The sequence below is a fragment of the Eupeodes corollae genome, chromosome 2 (assembly GCF_945859685.1).
Source record: "Eupeodes corollae chromosome 2, idEupCoro1.1, whole genome shotgun sequence".
Taxonomy (NCBI): Eukaryota; Metazoa; Arthropoda; class Insecta; order Diptera; family Syrphidae; genus Eupeodes; species Eupeodes corollae.
Window position 1 is genome coordinate 110,389,462 of NC_079148.1, and position 17,325 is coordinate 110,406,786.

Below are 17,325 nucleotides of genomic sequence, written 5' to 3' on the forward strand. Positions count from 1 at the left end.
ATAGGCCGAATGGGGTAGTAATTGCAGTTTTATGCACATCCTCAGGAGCGACGGGTATTTGATGATAAGCTCTAACTAAGTCAATGCATGAAAATATCTTACATCCGTTTAAGTTTAATGAAAAGTTATGTATATGACTAATGGGATGTCGATCAGGTTCAGTGACGTTATTCAAACCTCTGTAATCTCCGCATGCTCGAAAACTATCGCTGTCTTTCTTAGCCACCATGTGAAGTGGTGACGAAATAGGAGATGAAGATGGTCTACAAATCCCTAGCCTTACTAAATTTTGAAACTCTAAAAGAGCCGCTTTATGTTGTTTAACATTCAACCGGCGTGGTTTCGCAAAAGGTAGCCGACCTTTTGTGATGATATGGTGCTGAACCGTATGTTTGACTGGTTTATTAAAATCCGCAGGAGCAGTGAGAGAGGGAAACTCTTTTAAAATTTCTCCATAAGCGTTGTTGATGGAAGGGTTTTTCGGAGATGGAGTATCCACCAAAGCTTCCATAGCGCTTATATGCAATTTGGTTATCGAATCAATAAGGCGTCGATTCTTTATATCGACTAAAAGACCAAATTTATTAAGAAAGTCAGCTCCTATTAATGGACGGTTTACTGCTGCTATTATAAATTCATGAATGAATTGTCTTCGAAGCCCAAGATTAATTTTCATTAGCTTTGTACCATACGTGCTTATGGAAGTACCGTTAGCTGCACAAAGATATACAGAGGGATTTGTTTCTTTAGCTTGAAAAAGTGTGCTTGGAAGCACAGACAAATCAGCACCAGTGTCAATCAAAAATGTGAGGTTGTGATCAGGATCACGAATGAAAAGACGGCTTTGGGTGGAGCAAACCAAGCTGTGTGCCGTAGAAACAGCCGGCTTATCTAGTTTTTTTCATTTACGTTTGTTTTGCTCGAAGTAGAGCATTTATTGAAATTACAAGAAGTCGCACAATTACGGGCATTAGATCCAAACTTTGAATGGAACCAGCAGATGCCTGCTCTGCTTCGTGATCTGTGCCTACTCCTCGAATTATTTCTGTTTGAATTTCTCTGTGACCGGAAATTTTGTCTACTAAGCCTACTCGTAAGCTGCTCAACCATGCATTTTAATTCATTTATTTCAGACCGAAGTTCAGTTTGGGTTGTAGAGGCACTGGAAGTTTGTTTGTTGTTTGAATTAACTTCAGAAATTCCACCTACTACAGACGAAGCTTCCCAAATTTTATCTGCCAATGACGTTACATCAGCTTCTGGTTTTGTTTCTTGTGCTATGAGGGCAATATTAATGACCTGTGGGAGTCTTCGAAGCCATAGTTTTCGAATTAAATCATCGCTAATTATCCCTGATGATGAACCTGCCAGCTGTTTTAACGCTCTAAGAAACTCAGATGGCTTTCTATCACCTAGTTGTTCGCTAGACAATAATTTTTCGATTCGGCGCTCTTCGCTAAGCGAATGCCTTTGAATGAGCGTTTCCTTAAACTTGTCGTAAATGTTAAGTGCGGGGGGCGATTGAATAAAATCGATTACTGTTTCAAGAACATTTTGTGGCAATGCGCCAAGAACATAATTGTATTTTGTCACATCTTTTTTAATTTTAGCGATTGCAAACTGCGCTTCAGCCTGTATAAACCAAACTGCTGGTGAATTTGCCCAAAAAGGCTGCAATTTTACCGAGACGGAATTCACAACGTCATTTCCTGATTTCATAAATTCTTGATTGCGTTTCTTTTCATCTTTATCACCTTCATTACCTGTTTTCTCTTGTCTCTCATCATCATCACTACATGACATTTTGCAGAAGGAAAGAAACCCGAATTTTGATAAAAAAAATCAACAAGAAAAAAATTTGATTTCTTATATCACTAAATAAGAAAAATCCTAGCTATTCTGCAAACCGCACATGCAGATAAAAAAATGGTTATTTGTTGTCTATTGATGATGATTCTTCCTGTATGTAGCTGTACGAGAAAAGAAAGTAAAATTTACATTAAATAAACGAATGAAAAAAATTTTGAGAAAATAAAATATAATGGGTTAATGAAAATAGTTAAATATAAAGAAAGGTTTAATAATGCAAAATTTATAATTCAATTAGTTATTAACATTAGTTGAAATATCATATATGTACTTATATAAAATATAAAATATTAAAGAGAAGTTGACGTCTATTATTGGCGTTGATGCTTGTTGAAGGTGGTGGAGCTATTATTCCGTTGTGCTAAGCGAGAAGTTTCTTGATGTTGTTGGAGTTTTCGGTGCAGGTGTATATGGTAACAGTAGATATGAAGAAGAAAGAAACGTTGTGGTAACGGTGTTCTGTTTTCAATGATGAAGAAGAAAAATGATGGTGTGATTCGTTATGATCATTAGCTTTTGTTCTTGATGTATGATTAAACTGTTATTTTAAAATTGCGGTACAATGGAATGGCAATTTGATATTTTAGCAAATCAATGATAATTTTGCAGAGTTTTTTAGTTTTGGTGTTGTACGAGTTACTATATTTAAGTAGGGATGCACTTTGGGTTTTATATAGCCTTAGCACTTTTGTATGGCCTTTAGCACTTATGTGATCATTACAGAGATATAGTTAATTGAATTTTTGGTAGTTAGTTTGCACGTGTGTATCACAATCACAATTTAAGTTTTTAATTGATACGTGAACTTTTCGGGGTCACCAATGTGGTACGGCGAGTGAAACTATAATTTCTGATTTCACAGTTTTATATAAAAATCCAATTTTATTTACTTAACTTAATCTATATCACAATTATAACAATTGATAGTCTACGAGCTTATCTACGTGTTAACTGTAGGGCGAATCATCAACGACCGACTGTGTTTAGTCAAACAACTAGAAAAATGGTAACTGTGCGTGTGCAGACTGCGGAGAGCTAATTACGATATTAAGCTTATACTACATTAAGTCTGCAAGCAATCATTCAAGTAATGATGGTGATGATTTCGGAGTCATAGGGTGACCACTACAAAACTAATTCATGAATTTTGATAGCTTCAAAACTCATTGTTTTTTTGTGTTTGTTTTGAATTTTGAAAAGCATTATCCCAAAAAACTAACCTACCTTCCTTGGAAGATTAAAACCACACAAATTGTTGAGTTGTGCTTACAATATTAACTCAAAAAGATCAAGTAGTTCGCACAGCTGTGTTAAAAAAAGTAGAAGTAGTGGTCTTATTAAAAATAAAAAATGCTCCATGTCTTACTGTTTTTGTTTTATATTTTTTGTTGTCAAGATGCATATCCATCAAAGAGGACATCATTTGCTCTTATCGGTTTTTTGCAAACTGTTTAAAATGTTTCCATGTTAACAGCGGAACTATTCGTGGACTTAAGCAATCCAGGCTTAAATACTCCTGGATTTTAAACGGCAACGCAGAAGTCTCAATTTTGCTCATCTGAACAAAACGCCTGCCGTCTACGATATATTTTTTGACATTGGCTACCATTTCAAAGTAGCATCTTCTTAAATCTTGAGAAATACTTTGCGAGTGAGTTTTTTGTCTTTTCGCAGCCTTGGTCCCGTTTGTCCGTACTGCCATGTTTTGTACTTCCCACTTTAAAGTAAATTTAAACCAAGAAACTGTTTTTTTTTTTTTCTTTTGAAACATTGTGAAAAGTATGTGTATAACTTTTAAACAAACAATAAATATTTTGAATTGTGAATCGATTTAAATTCTACAAAAATCACTCTCACTACTATTATTTCGAACAGCTATAGTCAAAAAGAATTGCTAAAAATCAATGAAAACTTTTGTGCCACATTCCTTTTCCTTTCCTGTCGTACAATTGTTTATAATTGACTGTTACAAACTTTGACATGAAAGAAAATAAAATACAATGTGTCTCAAAAGAAAGTTCACATTTAAATCTTTCTTTAAAAGAAAAGTCTTAGCTTTATTAAAAAAATGTTTATTTTTATTGAAATACACTGTTTGGGATTTTATTTTTTTAAAATAACATCTTCCAAATGTAAACCGTTACGCTCTCGGCATTCATTTAGTCGGGCACTAAAATTGCCTATGACAGCTCGGCAGGTAGTCTCCGTGATTTCTGCCATTTCATGACGGATATTTTCTTTGAATTGTGCCAGGGAAGTCGGTTTGTTAGCGTAAACTTTTGATTTGACATAACCCCACAGGAAATAATCCATAGGCGTTAAATCGGGACTCCGTGGAGGGCAATTTATGTCACCTCGCCTGGAGATTAATTTGTTCGGAAAAATTTCTCGAACTCGAGGCAGAGATCTGTTGGACGTGTGTGAAGTTGATCCATCCTGCTGGGACCATTTTCTTTGGTTGTAACCAGGAAAGTTTTGCAGTTGGGGTACGAAAAACTCGTCTAACATCTCCACATATAGCTCTGAATTCACTGTGAGTGTGTGTCCCCTTCCATCTTCAAAAAAGTAAGGGCCGACAATTCCTCGCGCCGACATCGCTGCCCATACGGTGACTTTGGGTGAATGTAGCGGTTTTTGATGTTTTTGTTTTGGGTTGGTTACACTCCAGTAACGACAATTTTGCTTGTTTACATGCCCATTAAGGTGAAAAAAGGATTCATCGGAAAACAAGATGTTGATGAACGTTGGAAAGCGCTCAAACATCTGATTTACAAAGGCAAGCCTCTGACCAGCATCTTGAGGCTTCAGTTCTTGCACTAACTGAATTTTGTACGGGTGCAGCTTTAAATCTTTGTGTAAAATGCGGCATAATGAAGATCTGTGCACATTTAAAGCAACAGCACGCTTTCGAATCGAGAGGTTTGGATTATCTCTAATAGACTGATTAACACTGTCCACGTTTTCGGCTGTTCTTGATGTTTTTGGCCCCCCAGATTTTGGTTTCTCCAGAGTTGACCCAGTCTCTTCAAACTTCTCAACCCATTTTGCAATGAGTCGAGTGCTAGGCGCATCATTTAAGTGATGAATATGTCGAATACTGCAGAATTTTCTACGCGCTACAGTCGCCGAATTACCGTTTTTGTAAAACTCACGTACGCACAACGCACGGTCCGCACCAGAGAAACGCTCCATAGCGACTAAATTCCCAAGAGCCAGACTACCAACTGACATACCTCCCGCGCCCCTCAGAATAGTTGCTTTCGCGTAATAAGATAAGCAAATGTGAACTTACTTTTGAGACATCTTGTATAATAAATGTTATGTTGTAGGCAATACTATTATTTCGGAAAAAAATGTATGTAGAAATTAATTTGACTTTTAGACGTCACACACATTTTAATCCTAAACTTAAAGACTTAAGTAATTTATTCCGCATCCTCTATGTTCTTTAAGTTGTATTATGATTGTGTGCATTTACTTAAAAACAGTCACTACCTTTACGATGTTATGTTTAAATTTTCCGTCAATGTGATAAAAACTCCTGTACCACTTTTTGGGGGATTTTTTTTCTTCATAATTTCTTGTACAAAAAATTTTAATCGGTTGTAAAAATTATTCCCCTTGGACATTAAATTTAATTTTCAGTAAATGCAAATTTGAATTATTCTTAAAAAAGATCCAAACTTTGCAACAGGTTTTATTTAACAAATGACACATTCTTAAACCAAAAAAAAAATAAATACATATTATACTCGTATAGAATGTCGGATATGAACATAATATACAAATTATAATAAGAAGAAAAACAGATTTTTACTTGCGACATATAGCAACTATATGGCAAGTTTTGCATTCGTGCAAAATTTCGAACTCCAGATTTTAATCAAACATGATATTACGATGGTAGACAAGTCCGGTCTGTTTTGTCTGTCTGTCCACGCTCCTGCAGCCTAAACCATTGGGTCGATTGAGTTCAAACTTGGAAGTTAAGGTTTTTGAGACGATTCGCATTAGGCGTTTTTTCATTTTTTAAGATCAAAACTAACAGTGGCCTCATACAATCTCAAAAAGAAACCAATAGATTTTTTTTTGATTTTCTCTAAAAGTTTACTTTTTAACTTGGCTTCCTTTAATAAGAAACAAATATTTTTGTATTGCTCAGGAAAGGTACCGCTCATAGAACCGTTATTTTGTTTCTTAATTTTCTCAGCAACTTATGAACCGATTTCAATAATTTTTTTTCAATAAGCTCTTATATTGCTTTAACAATATTTTATTATCATTATCAAAAGTACAATTTTTAATTTTTTGGATTTTTAAAAAAATATTGTTTTTTTTTTCAAAACTCAATATCTCAAAAACGTGTCAACATATTTTTACGAAATTAAAATTTAGAGCGTATATTTACAATCCCTGTATACCAACTGCATACCAAAAATATTTTTTGAACAAAATTAATTTAAAAAAAAAACCTTCTAACGATTTTTAAAAAAAAAATGTAATCAAGGGTTTTTTGATTTATAAAATGACATTTAAATTTTTGAAGAAAAACTTATTTTTCGGGTAAAATTTTGAATCATAAAAATTTGTTTTAATTATTTTAACTATAAATGTAACCTCCTCCCATCTCACCAGATCAAACCCTATGGATGAGCATAAAAAAGCGCATTATTTTGACAAAATTTTACATAATTAATTATTTTTATAAACTATAACTATTGTAAATACCAACGAATATGACATATTTAATCAACAACCTATTTTAAAGTTTCTATCAAGAAGTTATGTCTTGGTAAATTTGTATATATGATTTTAAAATATTATTCTTTTACTTGCCTTCGCCTAAATAAAAGAATAAATACTTAGTACAAGATAAAGAAACGGGCAGAAAGAGTATATGTATTTTCTATTAGAATCACTTTTTCAACGTCCACCTATATACATATATTGTATTACGTACAACCTCTACAAATACTGCTTACGTGTCACTTCATAACTAAAATCCAAACCGCACAAGAGCCTGACTGTAAACAACACATGAATAGTAATTCCTTGTACCTGTTCGTATGCTTGTTGTTTTTTAAGCTATAACGAAAAAAATAAGCTGAACGAATAATAACTCCATGTTTGCGCTGAAAATTTGTATGAAAGAAGGATGTGATTGCTTCATTATCATCATAAACATGTCTATCTATCTATCTGCATAAAGCTTAGAACACCAATGAACTATTCTTTATCCGTTTTAGGCACCTCCCTAACTACACGACCAATAGGCGATCGCTTTACAATTTAAAAATAAATGTTCTTCCTCTTTTTATCTTCAGAAAATTTACTTTCCATCCTGGTTCTTCTAATATTAAACTAAAATAAAGCTATCCAAAGGAAAAGGCTTTGAACGAACTAGTTTGATACCCAAACAATTGTTTTCATTTCCGGGATGAGCTGTCCTAGGACAAGTTGTGTCTTGGGACGAATCGCGCGGTTTTGATGACAAGTCAAATGGCATTAATATCTTTGAAGACAAACTTATATAACAGGCATATTTTTAAATCTTATATATGCAGGTACTTTTTTAAACAGACTCTGCATACAGGAGCAAGTTCGTGAAACCCCGTCGTGTATTTTATTTGCAATTTAGTGCAAAATATTTATAATCTAAAATTTATATGAACTCTTTAAATAAAATATTTGAAAAAATACTTTCAACAAAATAAAAAACTTACAAAATTTAGCAACTACACTGATTTAGAAAAAAAAATCTCAACAAGTATGCTTTAAGGTATTAATTAGCAAACTAATTTACACTAATTAAAAAGGTAAAAACAAACAACAACACCTCGCTCACCAGGTGCACCATAAAAATATCCAAGTGTTTACTAAATCAGATCATAATCTTACTCGTTAGTAGACAGGTTAGGTACCTACATCTATTTATTGTGGCAGGTGTAACTATTATACTGTATTATTAGCAAGCTGCCAGCGGCAAATGCAAATCAATAAAATCAAGGTTCATATCCTATCGCCGATGTTCTATTCCGAACAAATTCAGCAAACGGAAGTAGGAAATTTTTAACCGATCATGAGAAAATATAACAAAAAAATCTCTGTAAACAAGTCTCTGACGTGTGGCTGTGCAATTGTTAACATGCGGTAATAAGATAATAAAGCGCGTGTCACCACAATCTGTCCCGCTCCGCTCCGCTGCCGATATGATATTTTATTAAAAATCGCATAAAAACGGTTCTTGAGTCACATTTCATATAAATAAATACGCCTCGGCGTTTTGTATAGCTGAACTCTAACGAGGGAGGGATTCCCTTAAATCAATCCTTTTCACATCGTGGGTGCATCAGCAACCGGTCGGTGGTGGTGTGGATATGGGGATTTCCTCAAAAGATTGGATACAAAAATGTGCTTGTTGAAATTGATTCTGTATCCATGTGTCACTGTGACGACAGCAAAATAACGAAGTCCATTATAAGCTGTTTTATCGATAAAAGAAGCTTCATGAATCGTGTGACGCAATTGCATTTACACAAGTTGTACGAATCCAAAGTGGTGGTGGTGGTTTGAAAAAATTATACAAGTTTAAATTCATTCAGTTCAGTTTTAAAGTTGTTTTTGATTATGGTGCGATTTTAAAGTTACCTATAAACAGCGATGTGAGAATTTTTCCTGCACACTTGAAATTTAAAAATAATCTGTAGGGATTTAAAAATCGAAGCTTTAAAATTTTATAATCAGTATTCCGCTCATGAGAGAAACTATGTCTTTGCAGGACCGGAATGATTAGTAGGTCCTATACACAAATAAAGGGACACCTTAGTTGGGTAAAAGTAGTCTTAAAGATATTCTATCGAGTCATTTCGGTGATTTTACTGTTAGTAGCATTTAATTAGTAATAATCAATAAAAAGAAAGAAAATAAATTATTGATTTTTTGAAAACCAGTCAGAATCATCTAACCCATAATAGTTTTAGCTTAGATAATTTTTAAACCCATTAAACTTAAGGGTTCGAATTAATAAAGCCCCAGTAATTCTTTTTCGCCAAGTAGGAAAAATATTCCAACACATAACTCACAATATTGATTATTTTTCTGAAAACAACGCTGTAGCTTTCATACAAAAATAATCTCACAACTCTTTAAAATGACTCACAATTTAAACTTGAAATACAAATATTATTTTTGATAAATAGTGCACGTAGATTGATAATTTAAATTGTTTATACTTCATATTTATAGTCACGATGGCGATATGGTGATAAACATCAATAAAGATATCAATAATAAGATTATTTAATAAGGGCTAACTTCATAGTACACATTCTTGTGTAATTTATACTACTTTTTAGTAAATAATAAAAAGCTTAAGCAAATGAATGCGACTGAACCTGAAAATTGATTGCCATAAAAGAGACACTGTTTATTTTTAAATTGCTAAATTAATTATATAAATCAAAAACAAAGGTCATGACTTTGGACAATCCAAAAGTATATAGCAACAAAAATCTCGACATTTCTGATAATGTCTCAGTATTTAAAATTAAATTAAGTTGAATATAAAAAAAAAATAATTTCGTATTCTGTCATATTAATCAAACCGTTATGGGCATAAAGTATTTTGACTTCTTTTGTACACAAACCGTTTGTTCTTGATTTGCAAGTTTCAGTTTTAGAGAAAAAAGAAAGAAAAAAAATTAAAAAATCTTTAAAAAGGTAAAGGTCATCATCTCAAGTATATTTAAAAACAAATTAACGCCCAGCATGTTACAGCCTCTTTTTGAATGAACTTAGTCATGGACTTAACAGGGTTAAAAGGAAACTACTTTAAATTTAATGCTTTAAACAAAGTATGCTTTCAAATATATTTCAAGTTCAATGTCAAAGTTTATTCAACTAGAATAAATAGAAATGTTAAACTAAAAGGTTAATGGTGTAGTGAACTTTGAATATTAGAGAAAACTAAATTTATCAATAATAACAAGTACATGCATAATTGACTCACTTAAGACCACAAAAAAGTTAATCTCAGCCCATTAAAAAAAAAAATAATCCCATAAAGCAGTTTAAATTAGATCGCATTAAGCTAAAAAGCAACTAGAAAAGATAAAAATATGTTAACATAACCCCCATATTGTATTTCTTCAGTAAATTTGTTTTACAGAAAAGGATTTGAAAATATTCTCGAAAAGGCCTATTAAGAAGCTCTAAAAAAATCGAATACAAAATTATTTTTTAAAAAGTAGAGAAACTGTGTCCATAATTTGATTAGAATTGGACAAAAAGTTTAAGAAAATAACTGGAATACAAGACAAAATTATCAACTTCATAGGTTCTGCATTTCGCTTCATTCTTTAAGATGAATTTATTTAAATGATATGAAAAGTTTTAAATCAATCGAAATCTGGAACACTAAAAACCAAAATTCATTGTTTTAAAAACTCGTTATCGCTCGATTTCTAGAATCTTTATTCATAAGAATATAATCTAAATTTTCTGTCAAAACACTTTGTTATAGTTGGCTAAAGTATAACTTTATCCTAAGCGAAGCAGCAAAGCTTCTGTAGTAGGACAGATGACGGGTCTTTACGGAATTCTTTTATATAATTTTAGTTGTGACATACTTCTCCATATGATTTAGGCTCGTTTGCTGATACAACTCATAACTAATTAAGTTCCACATAAATTACTAAGCTCTGCTTAATAGTTTGCACAGAACTCAAAGTTTGACATTAAGTAAAATTTATTTTATGGGGAAGAAATAGTAGGGCATAACACCTTAAGTCTCATTTAGGATAGTATGTTGTGCCAAAAAACTAGTTCTTTGTTCAAACTAAAATAGAATAATAAAAATGAATTTTTAATTAGCCGATTTGCTGGATGATGATGTGGAGGTTCTTGAATTGATTGAAGTTGGTGTCCCCCGTCAGGTTTACGATAGGAATGAGTACATTTTTAGTTTTGATGAATTGGCTTTTTACAAAAGATTTCGTTTGACTAAAAAGATGACTATCCATGTATTAGAACAAATTGTGAAGGATCTAGAACGGCCTTATAACTGGCTTCATATATGATTTCTACAACAAATCGTTGAACAAAACTTTCCGTCCTCTAGAAATAATTCAATTGCACCCATAAACCAGCTATTGGTAGTTCTACGATTCTTTGCCACTACCAATCATCTTTTAAGTATTGCGAATTTTGGAGGGATGCATGTTGCAACTGTTTCAAAAGTTGCCACAGGAATTGTAAAGCTGTATAGGAAATATATTAAAATTCCATCTACATTATCATCGGCCACCTTCCTAATTTGTTTTTTATATAGTTTTTAATACTCTCAAAAGTTTATTCTTTTCTTTTTTTTACATACAATAGGGAAGAATACCTCGAAAGAATGAAAATTTACTGTTCTTTTCGACTTCTACTTTTAGATGAGTCAATTTTCATTATTCAATTATTATGGTATTACAAATTGGTAACATTTTTTGAGTGCTTCAACGGTCCTGTAGCGTACTGAATCCGAATGGGAATTAAAATTCGATGTTATTCTCTCCCAAGCTGTTTGTTTTTCCTTCCACGCAACTCCCATCTGTTTTTTTTTTATTTTCAATTATTGTTTTTTCTTGATAAGCATATTCTAAAAGTGGTGCGTTTAGAAAAAATTGGGATTTCTTGTCAGCCATTGATAATTAATTTTGAACAAACGCAAAACTTTTCACAAGCTTTTCATAAATTTACCGTTTATGAAAAATCACACACTCTTTTACACAATTTGAATTTTTTGACAAATGAAGTCTATGTTTCATTTTATGTGTAACTTAGTAAAGTGAAACATACAAATTTTCTGACAACAAAAAATAAGTGCTATACTTAGAATATAAGATGTACTTAGTTATGGCATAGATTTAAGCAGAGTATCAGCAAACGGGCCTTAATGCCCATGACATTATTCCTCTTCATAGTAAAATCTCCAAAAGTCTTAAATTAAATGCTGAACTTATAGAACTGAATAGAATTAATTATGTCTCCTTTATTTTTAAATGTCTTTAAAAATGTGATGTATCATCCGTACATCAAACCAGTATTATCCTATCCCATTGAACAGCTCTAATCTTAAATTAAATTTGTTTCAATTCTATGACGATTCACTTCGATAACTAGAACGATTCTAATATACGACGTGATATTTAACTACGGTGCACCACTCTAATAACTTAAGTCTTATCTCTAAGCTCAATATTTCTTGTAGACCTTCTTCAAAGTGGACAATTCCTTAGTTCTAAAGTTATTTTATAATTTCTAAGTTAACATTGACGACGATATTTCATAAAATACAATCGAACCATCGAATTTAAATCTGTTGTAATCAGGTGTAAAATGTTTAAGCTGAGATTTTATATTTCTGAACACTGGTCAACTCTTAAATTTAAAACCTTATAAATCGTACATAATTTATCACAAGAGGTTATATTGTCAACAAAAAACCCATTTATTCATTACCAGAACGAAATATCATTTTGAACTTGATCTTGAGCTTGTGCAGCTTTTTATCAATGCGCCGCAGTTCGCATTCGCCATACGTCAGTATAAAAAACATTTTAAATACTATCGTTAAACTACCCTACAAGACTTTCAGCATTCTTGCTTCTTAAAAATTCCCAACTACTTATATCGCACATAGATAATTATGATATACAAAAACCATAACTAATAAAATAGTGTGATCAAATTCCTTTTGTAGTACATATTATAATGTGATATCAAGCCTCGTCATCAAACATATTATGCTGAGATTGTATTTTGCATTTAAACGCGCATGAAATTAAAGTTGTGACATAAATAACATTTGAGGTGGAAATGCTTATTAAATGATTTCTATTTAATATGTACATACCTACGTTATCAAATCATCAATCGCAAGCAAATACAATACCATCATATATACTTTATATATTTTATTATAGTCGAAAAGCTGCAAAATGAAACCATTACATTTCCCTTTATAGACACATTTTCTGAAAAAAGCCACAGCTAACGTTAGGGAATTATCAAGGCTCCTTCAGAGAAAAAAATGCATTATTGAATTGCACAAACTTTTTCAGATAATACCTAAATCTGATATCTGATATTAGAGACACATGGAAAGCTTAGTTTTGAACTCTAAACTAATTTAAAACATAAACCTTACATTCTACTACCACCAGCAATTCTACCACTAATATTCGTACCCCAAAAATAAAAAAATCAAAGATCTTTCCTAATTTTGTCTACATAAAACTCAATTATAATTAACCTTTTTTTTTCTCGTTCTCTTTTTTCCAGATTTTGCTGTTGCAACCAAAGGAAGAATAATATTTTACGATGAAACGTTCACCGAGCTCAAATCAGCAGCTCATCACTTTGTAAATATCTCAGCTATTGCTTTCGACGAAGTTAAGGAACGTGTCTTCTTCAATGGTTATGAACACACCAATGGCAGTATATTCTCATTAAAATTACCACTTGGCAAAGGAAATCCCCAAATTATTGAAAATATTGTAACAAAAACACCAAACGAATCGATTTCTGGTCTGGCCTATGATCCCTTGGAAGAGAACCTCTATTGGACTGATAATCGCAACAAAAAGATTTATTCATATTCTGTCAATGCCCCTCCGGACTCTGAACCCAAGATTTTGTTCGATTTTAGTAAAAGCAATTCGATTCCACATGGCATTGCCATTGATGTGTGTCGACGCAAATTATATTGGACTAATTCAAACAGTTCGGAGGCGAGTATTCATGTGTCGTCCTTGAATGGAGAAGATGAAAAAACTATAATCAATACTGGTCTACATTTGCCTTATGGCATCGTTGTGGATCAGTTAACCGATCGAATTTACTATGTAGTCGATCAGATTGGAACCTTCTATACAATTGAAAGTGCCAAATTGGACGGCTCAGATCGACAAATTGTATTGAAGCGCAGCAATAAAGTCCCAATCAGTTTGACAGTATTCAAAGATGCTATCTACTGGACAGATGTGGTGCATCAGGCAGTTTGGACTGTACCAAAGTACAATCCGAAAAACGTTGATCCTCAGAAAGTTAAAAGCATCAATGACATCGGAGGAATTGTCTCCAGAGTTGGATTGATTTCCAAGTTAAAAGCCGATGGTGATTGCAAGGAAGTCATTAAGAAGTTTGAAAAGAACCTCTTCCCTCTGGACAATTATACTACGAAGAAGTTTGAAGAAAATCACGAACAAAATTGTCTTGGCAATGGGTATTACAGCAAAGTTAGTGATGCATGCACGTGTAAGGCTGGTTACAGTGGAGCTCGTTGTGAAACCTATGAGTGTCATAACTATTGTGTTCATGGAACTTGCCAAATTGTAAATGGATTTGCAAAGTGCTCTTGTCAAATTGGTTTCGAAGGAGAACGTTGTCAGGCGTCGAAATGCAGTAACTATTGTATGAATGATGGTCAGTGTTCGATCGTTGATGAAGAGCCCGTGTGTGAATGTGCGAGTGAGTTCATTGGACGACAATGTTCTGTAAATGCCACTGCAGAATGTGTGCCATATTGTTTGCTCATGCAAAAGGATATTGATGTCAACGTTCCACGTCATTGTTATCGAATGTAAGCTGTGTTTTAAATTTATATTTTAATATTTCAAATAAAGTTTACAAAAAAATAAAAATATGTTTGTTTATTTTTCAGTTGTAAAAACCTCCATCCAGAAGATTTAGTTATTCAAAACCTTAAGAGGCCCGATGAAGTTTGCCGAGGAACATGGAACAAGTCGATAATTGTGCTGGTGTGTGGTGGCCTTGGTGGCTTAGTTCTTATTTATGTCATAATCCAAACCCTTCGACGTATCTACAAACCAGTAAGGCCGAGAATAAAGAAAACATTTGTCGTGCAAAAGAAAGTCTCACAAACTCCACTAACATGCCGGCCTATTGCCACTGAACAATGTGAAATAACGATAGAGAATTGTTGTAATATGAACATTTGCGATACGGTAAGATAAATAATTTATTTTTATCCAACTTCTCCTCTTTAATTAAAATGATTGTATTTATTATTGCAGCCATGCTTCGATACAAAACTGTTGCAACAAAATATGTCCACCAAATCAAACAAAAAGGAAGATAAAGAAATTTTAATAAACAATATGGAAGATGATCTATATTAAATAAAAACAAAAATCAAAGAAACAAAAGTCCTAAGCCAAGCAAATAAATACTTATTTTATATATTTATTCAATGCAAGCGCTAAAAAAAACACCAACAACAGAACAGAAATCGAGGCCTTATCTTACAACCAAAATAAGAATTAACTTAATTTTAATTATATAAATATTTTTTTTTGTTTATTTTTAAATACGTGGCTTTCAATGAAAGTTTTATCCGCAAAAAGAAAGAAACAAAATATCATTTCATTTATTATTTCTTTTTTAAGTTTTTGTTACGATATAGTATCATTTATTAATTATTTAAGTGGAAAAAATAGATATTTATTTACAAAGACAAACATTTTTTGTTGTATAATGTCGTTCAAACGAAGCACATACCTCTTAGGCAAACTTAAAACATGCAATAAGCTATACACAGAAAGTGACCAAAGCAATAATTCATTAAACTATGTATAAACATAATTGGCAGAAAACTTAAACAAATGAAAATTAACTAAAAAATTGGAAACCAAATCTTATGGATGTCTTGATTAAAAAGAAAACAGGATTGGAACAAATACAAAACAAAATATAAATTTCTCCAATCAACCTTTTAAGGTTCAAGTTTATGTTAAAAGTTTATTTTATTAAACTCAAATGAAACAAACTCAAGATACAAATCACATGTTAAAAAAAAAAAAAAACAAAATTGGAGACAAAAGTAAAATACTAGAGATGAACATCATAATTGTTTTTCACTCCCCGTACATATCATTTCTACCTTTTGTTCGCATTTTCTCATGATAAATGCTATTACGGCAAATATTTGAGCTTGAACTTTAAGCCATGATTATCCAAAAAGTTTTCGTTCTTATTAACACAAAAATAAATTAAAAAAAGGAGACATTGAAGCACTCTTAAAGATATGATCGCCTGTTCATTTTGTAAAAGCTCTTTTAAGAGCGGCAAGAAATTAAACATTATATCTGTAATTTTAGTTCTTTCTCCGTAGCCTATAAATTTTTTAAACAAAGTGAAAATTTTAATTTGATTTTATGAGAAAAAATTCAATAAGGATTGAGATTTAGTTCGGAATATAGGAAATTAACTGTACTTAATATTTAATTTTTCAACTCTATATTAATGGTAAACGACAGGATGTTTCCAAACATCGTTGTTTTTCATTTTTATTTTTATTTGTTTTCTAACTATGTCTCTTATAAATCTTAATTTGTTCAAAGAACGATTGTGAAATATTCAGTTTGGAGTGAAGATATTGACGTGCTGATGTTTGGTAGTTGTAAAAAACCATTTATAGCTTATGTGTAGTAGATAAACATTTCCCCAAACAGCGGTGCATATCATGACATTGACAAAATACAAAAGCTTTCAATAATTCCGTAGCTTCTATCATGATCAAAAAATCTTGTGGTTGATCACAAATTTTTATTAAAAAACGAACAAATGTATTAATTTATTAACTGCTTTTTATCGTAATTCAGGTGAATGAAGTTGACAATTCTCTTTGAATTCATATTAGACCAATCTTTTTTCACAAATTTGAATACAAAATGATTAACCTTTTAACATAACAATATCTTAGCAATCTTTAATACATACATACATTCATATACAAACATATGTTTTGATTTGTTGATGACGGCACTAGTACTAAATTTAGATAATATTTTTATTTTGGTTTATTAAATAAAACGACATAATTTACATAAATTAATATTCCGAGGAAATTAAAGAAAAACAACAATAGCAGCTTTAGTTTGTATTTTTTTTAATAATAAATATATTTTTTTTATTTCTTATTTGTTTAAATAAATTTATTTACAGTGTAAAAGTTCCTTTTCTTTAATTTTGTCTTCAAACCGGTTAGCTTTAGAAATAAAAGTAAATATATATTTAGTCTTAAGTCCAAAACGCACTATATTTTTTTTTTTAAACAACGAAACCAAATAAAACAAATTAAAAATTGTTTTGATTTGGACTTAAAATTGTTTATTTAAAAAAATCAAACAAAACAGAATAGAAAACAAAGTTCATTGTACAATTTATCATGTTAAATCATCAAAAAATGAAGTGTTTTCTTAAATAAGAAAATATCCAATTAGAAAAACCACAACAAAAAAAACGGAAACAACGACAACTGCCATAATAATTGATTTTTTTAAAATTTATTTTGTTTAACATTGCTTTGGAAAAATAGTTTTGTTTACAAAAAAAAGTTAAATCTTCCATTGCATTAGTTTTGTTCATCATTAAGAAAAAATAAATCTTTTT

At 31.7% G+C, this 17,325-nt stretch overlaps 1 protein-coding gene across 1 annotated transcript in view; it reads left to right on the forward strand.

Annotated features, from left to right (window-relative positions):
- LOC129948529 (protein cueball) overlaps window positions 1–16,983 on the forward strand; it is a 39,299-nt gene extending 22,316 nt beyond the window's left edge. Inside the window, exons 2-4 of the mRNA XM_056059566.1 lie at window positions 13,195–14,494; window positions 14,576–14,879; window positions 14,949–16,983. Coding sequence (XP_055915541.1) covers window positions 13,195–14,494; window positions 14,576–14,879; window positions 14,949–15,053 — 1,709 coding nt within the window. The 3' untranslated portion in view covers window positions 15,054–16,983. The remainder of the gene's footprint in view (window positions 1–13,194; window positions 14,495–14,575; window positions 14,880–14,948) is intronic.
- The last annotated feature ends 342 nt before the right edge of the window (window positions 16,984–17,325 follow it).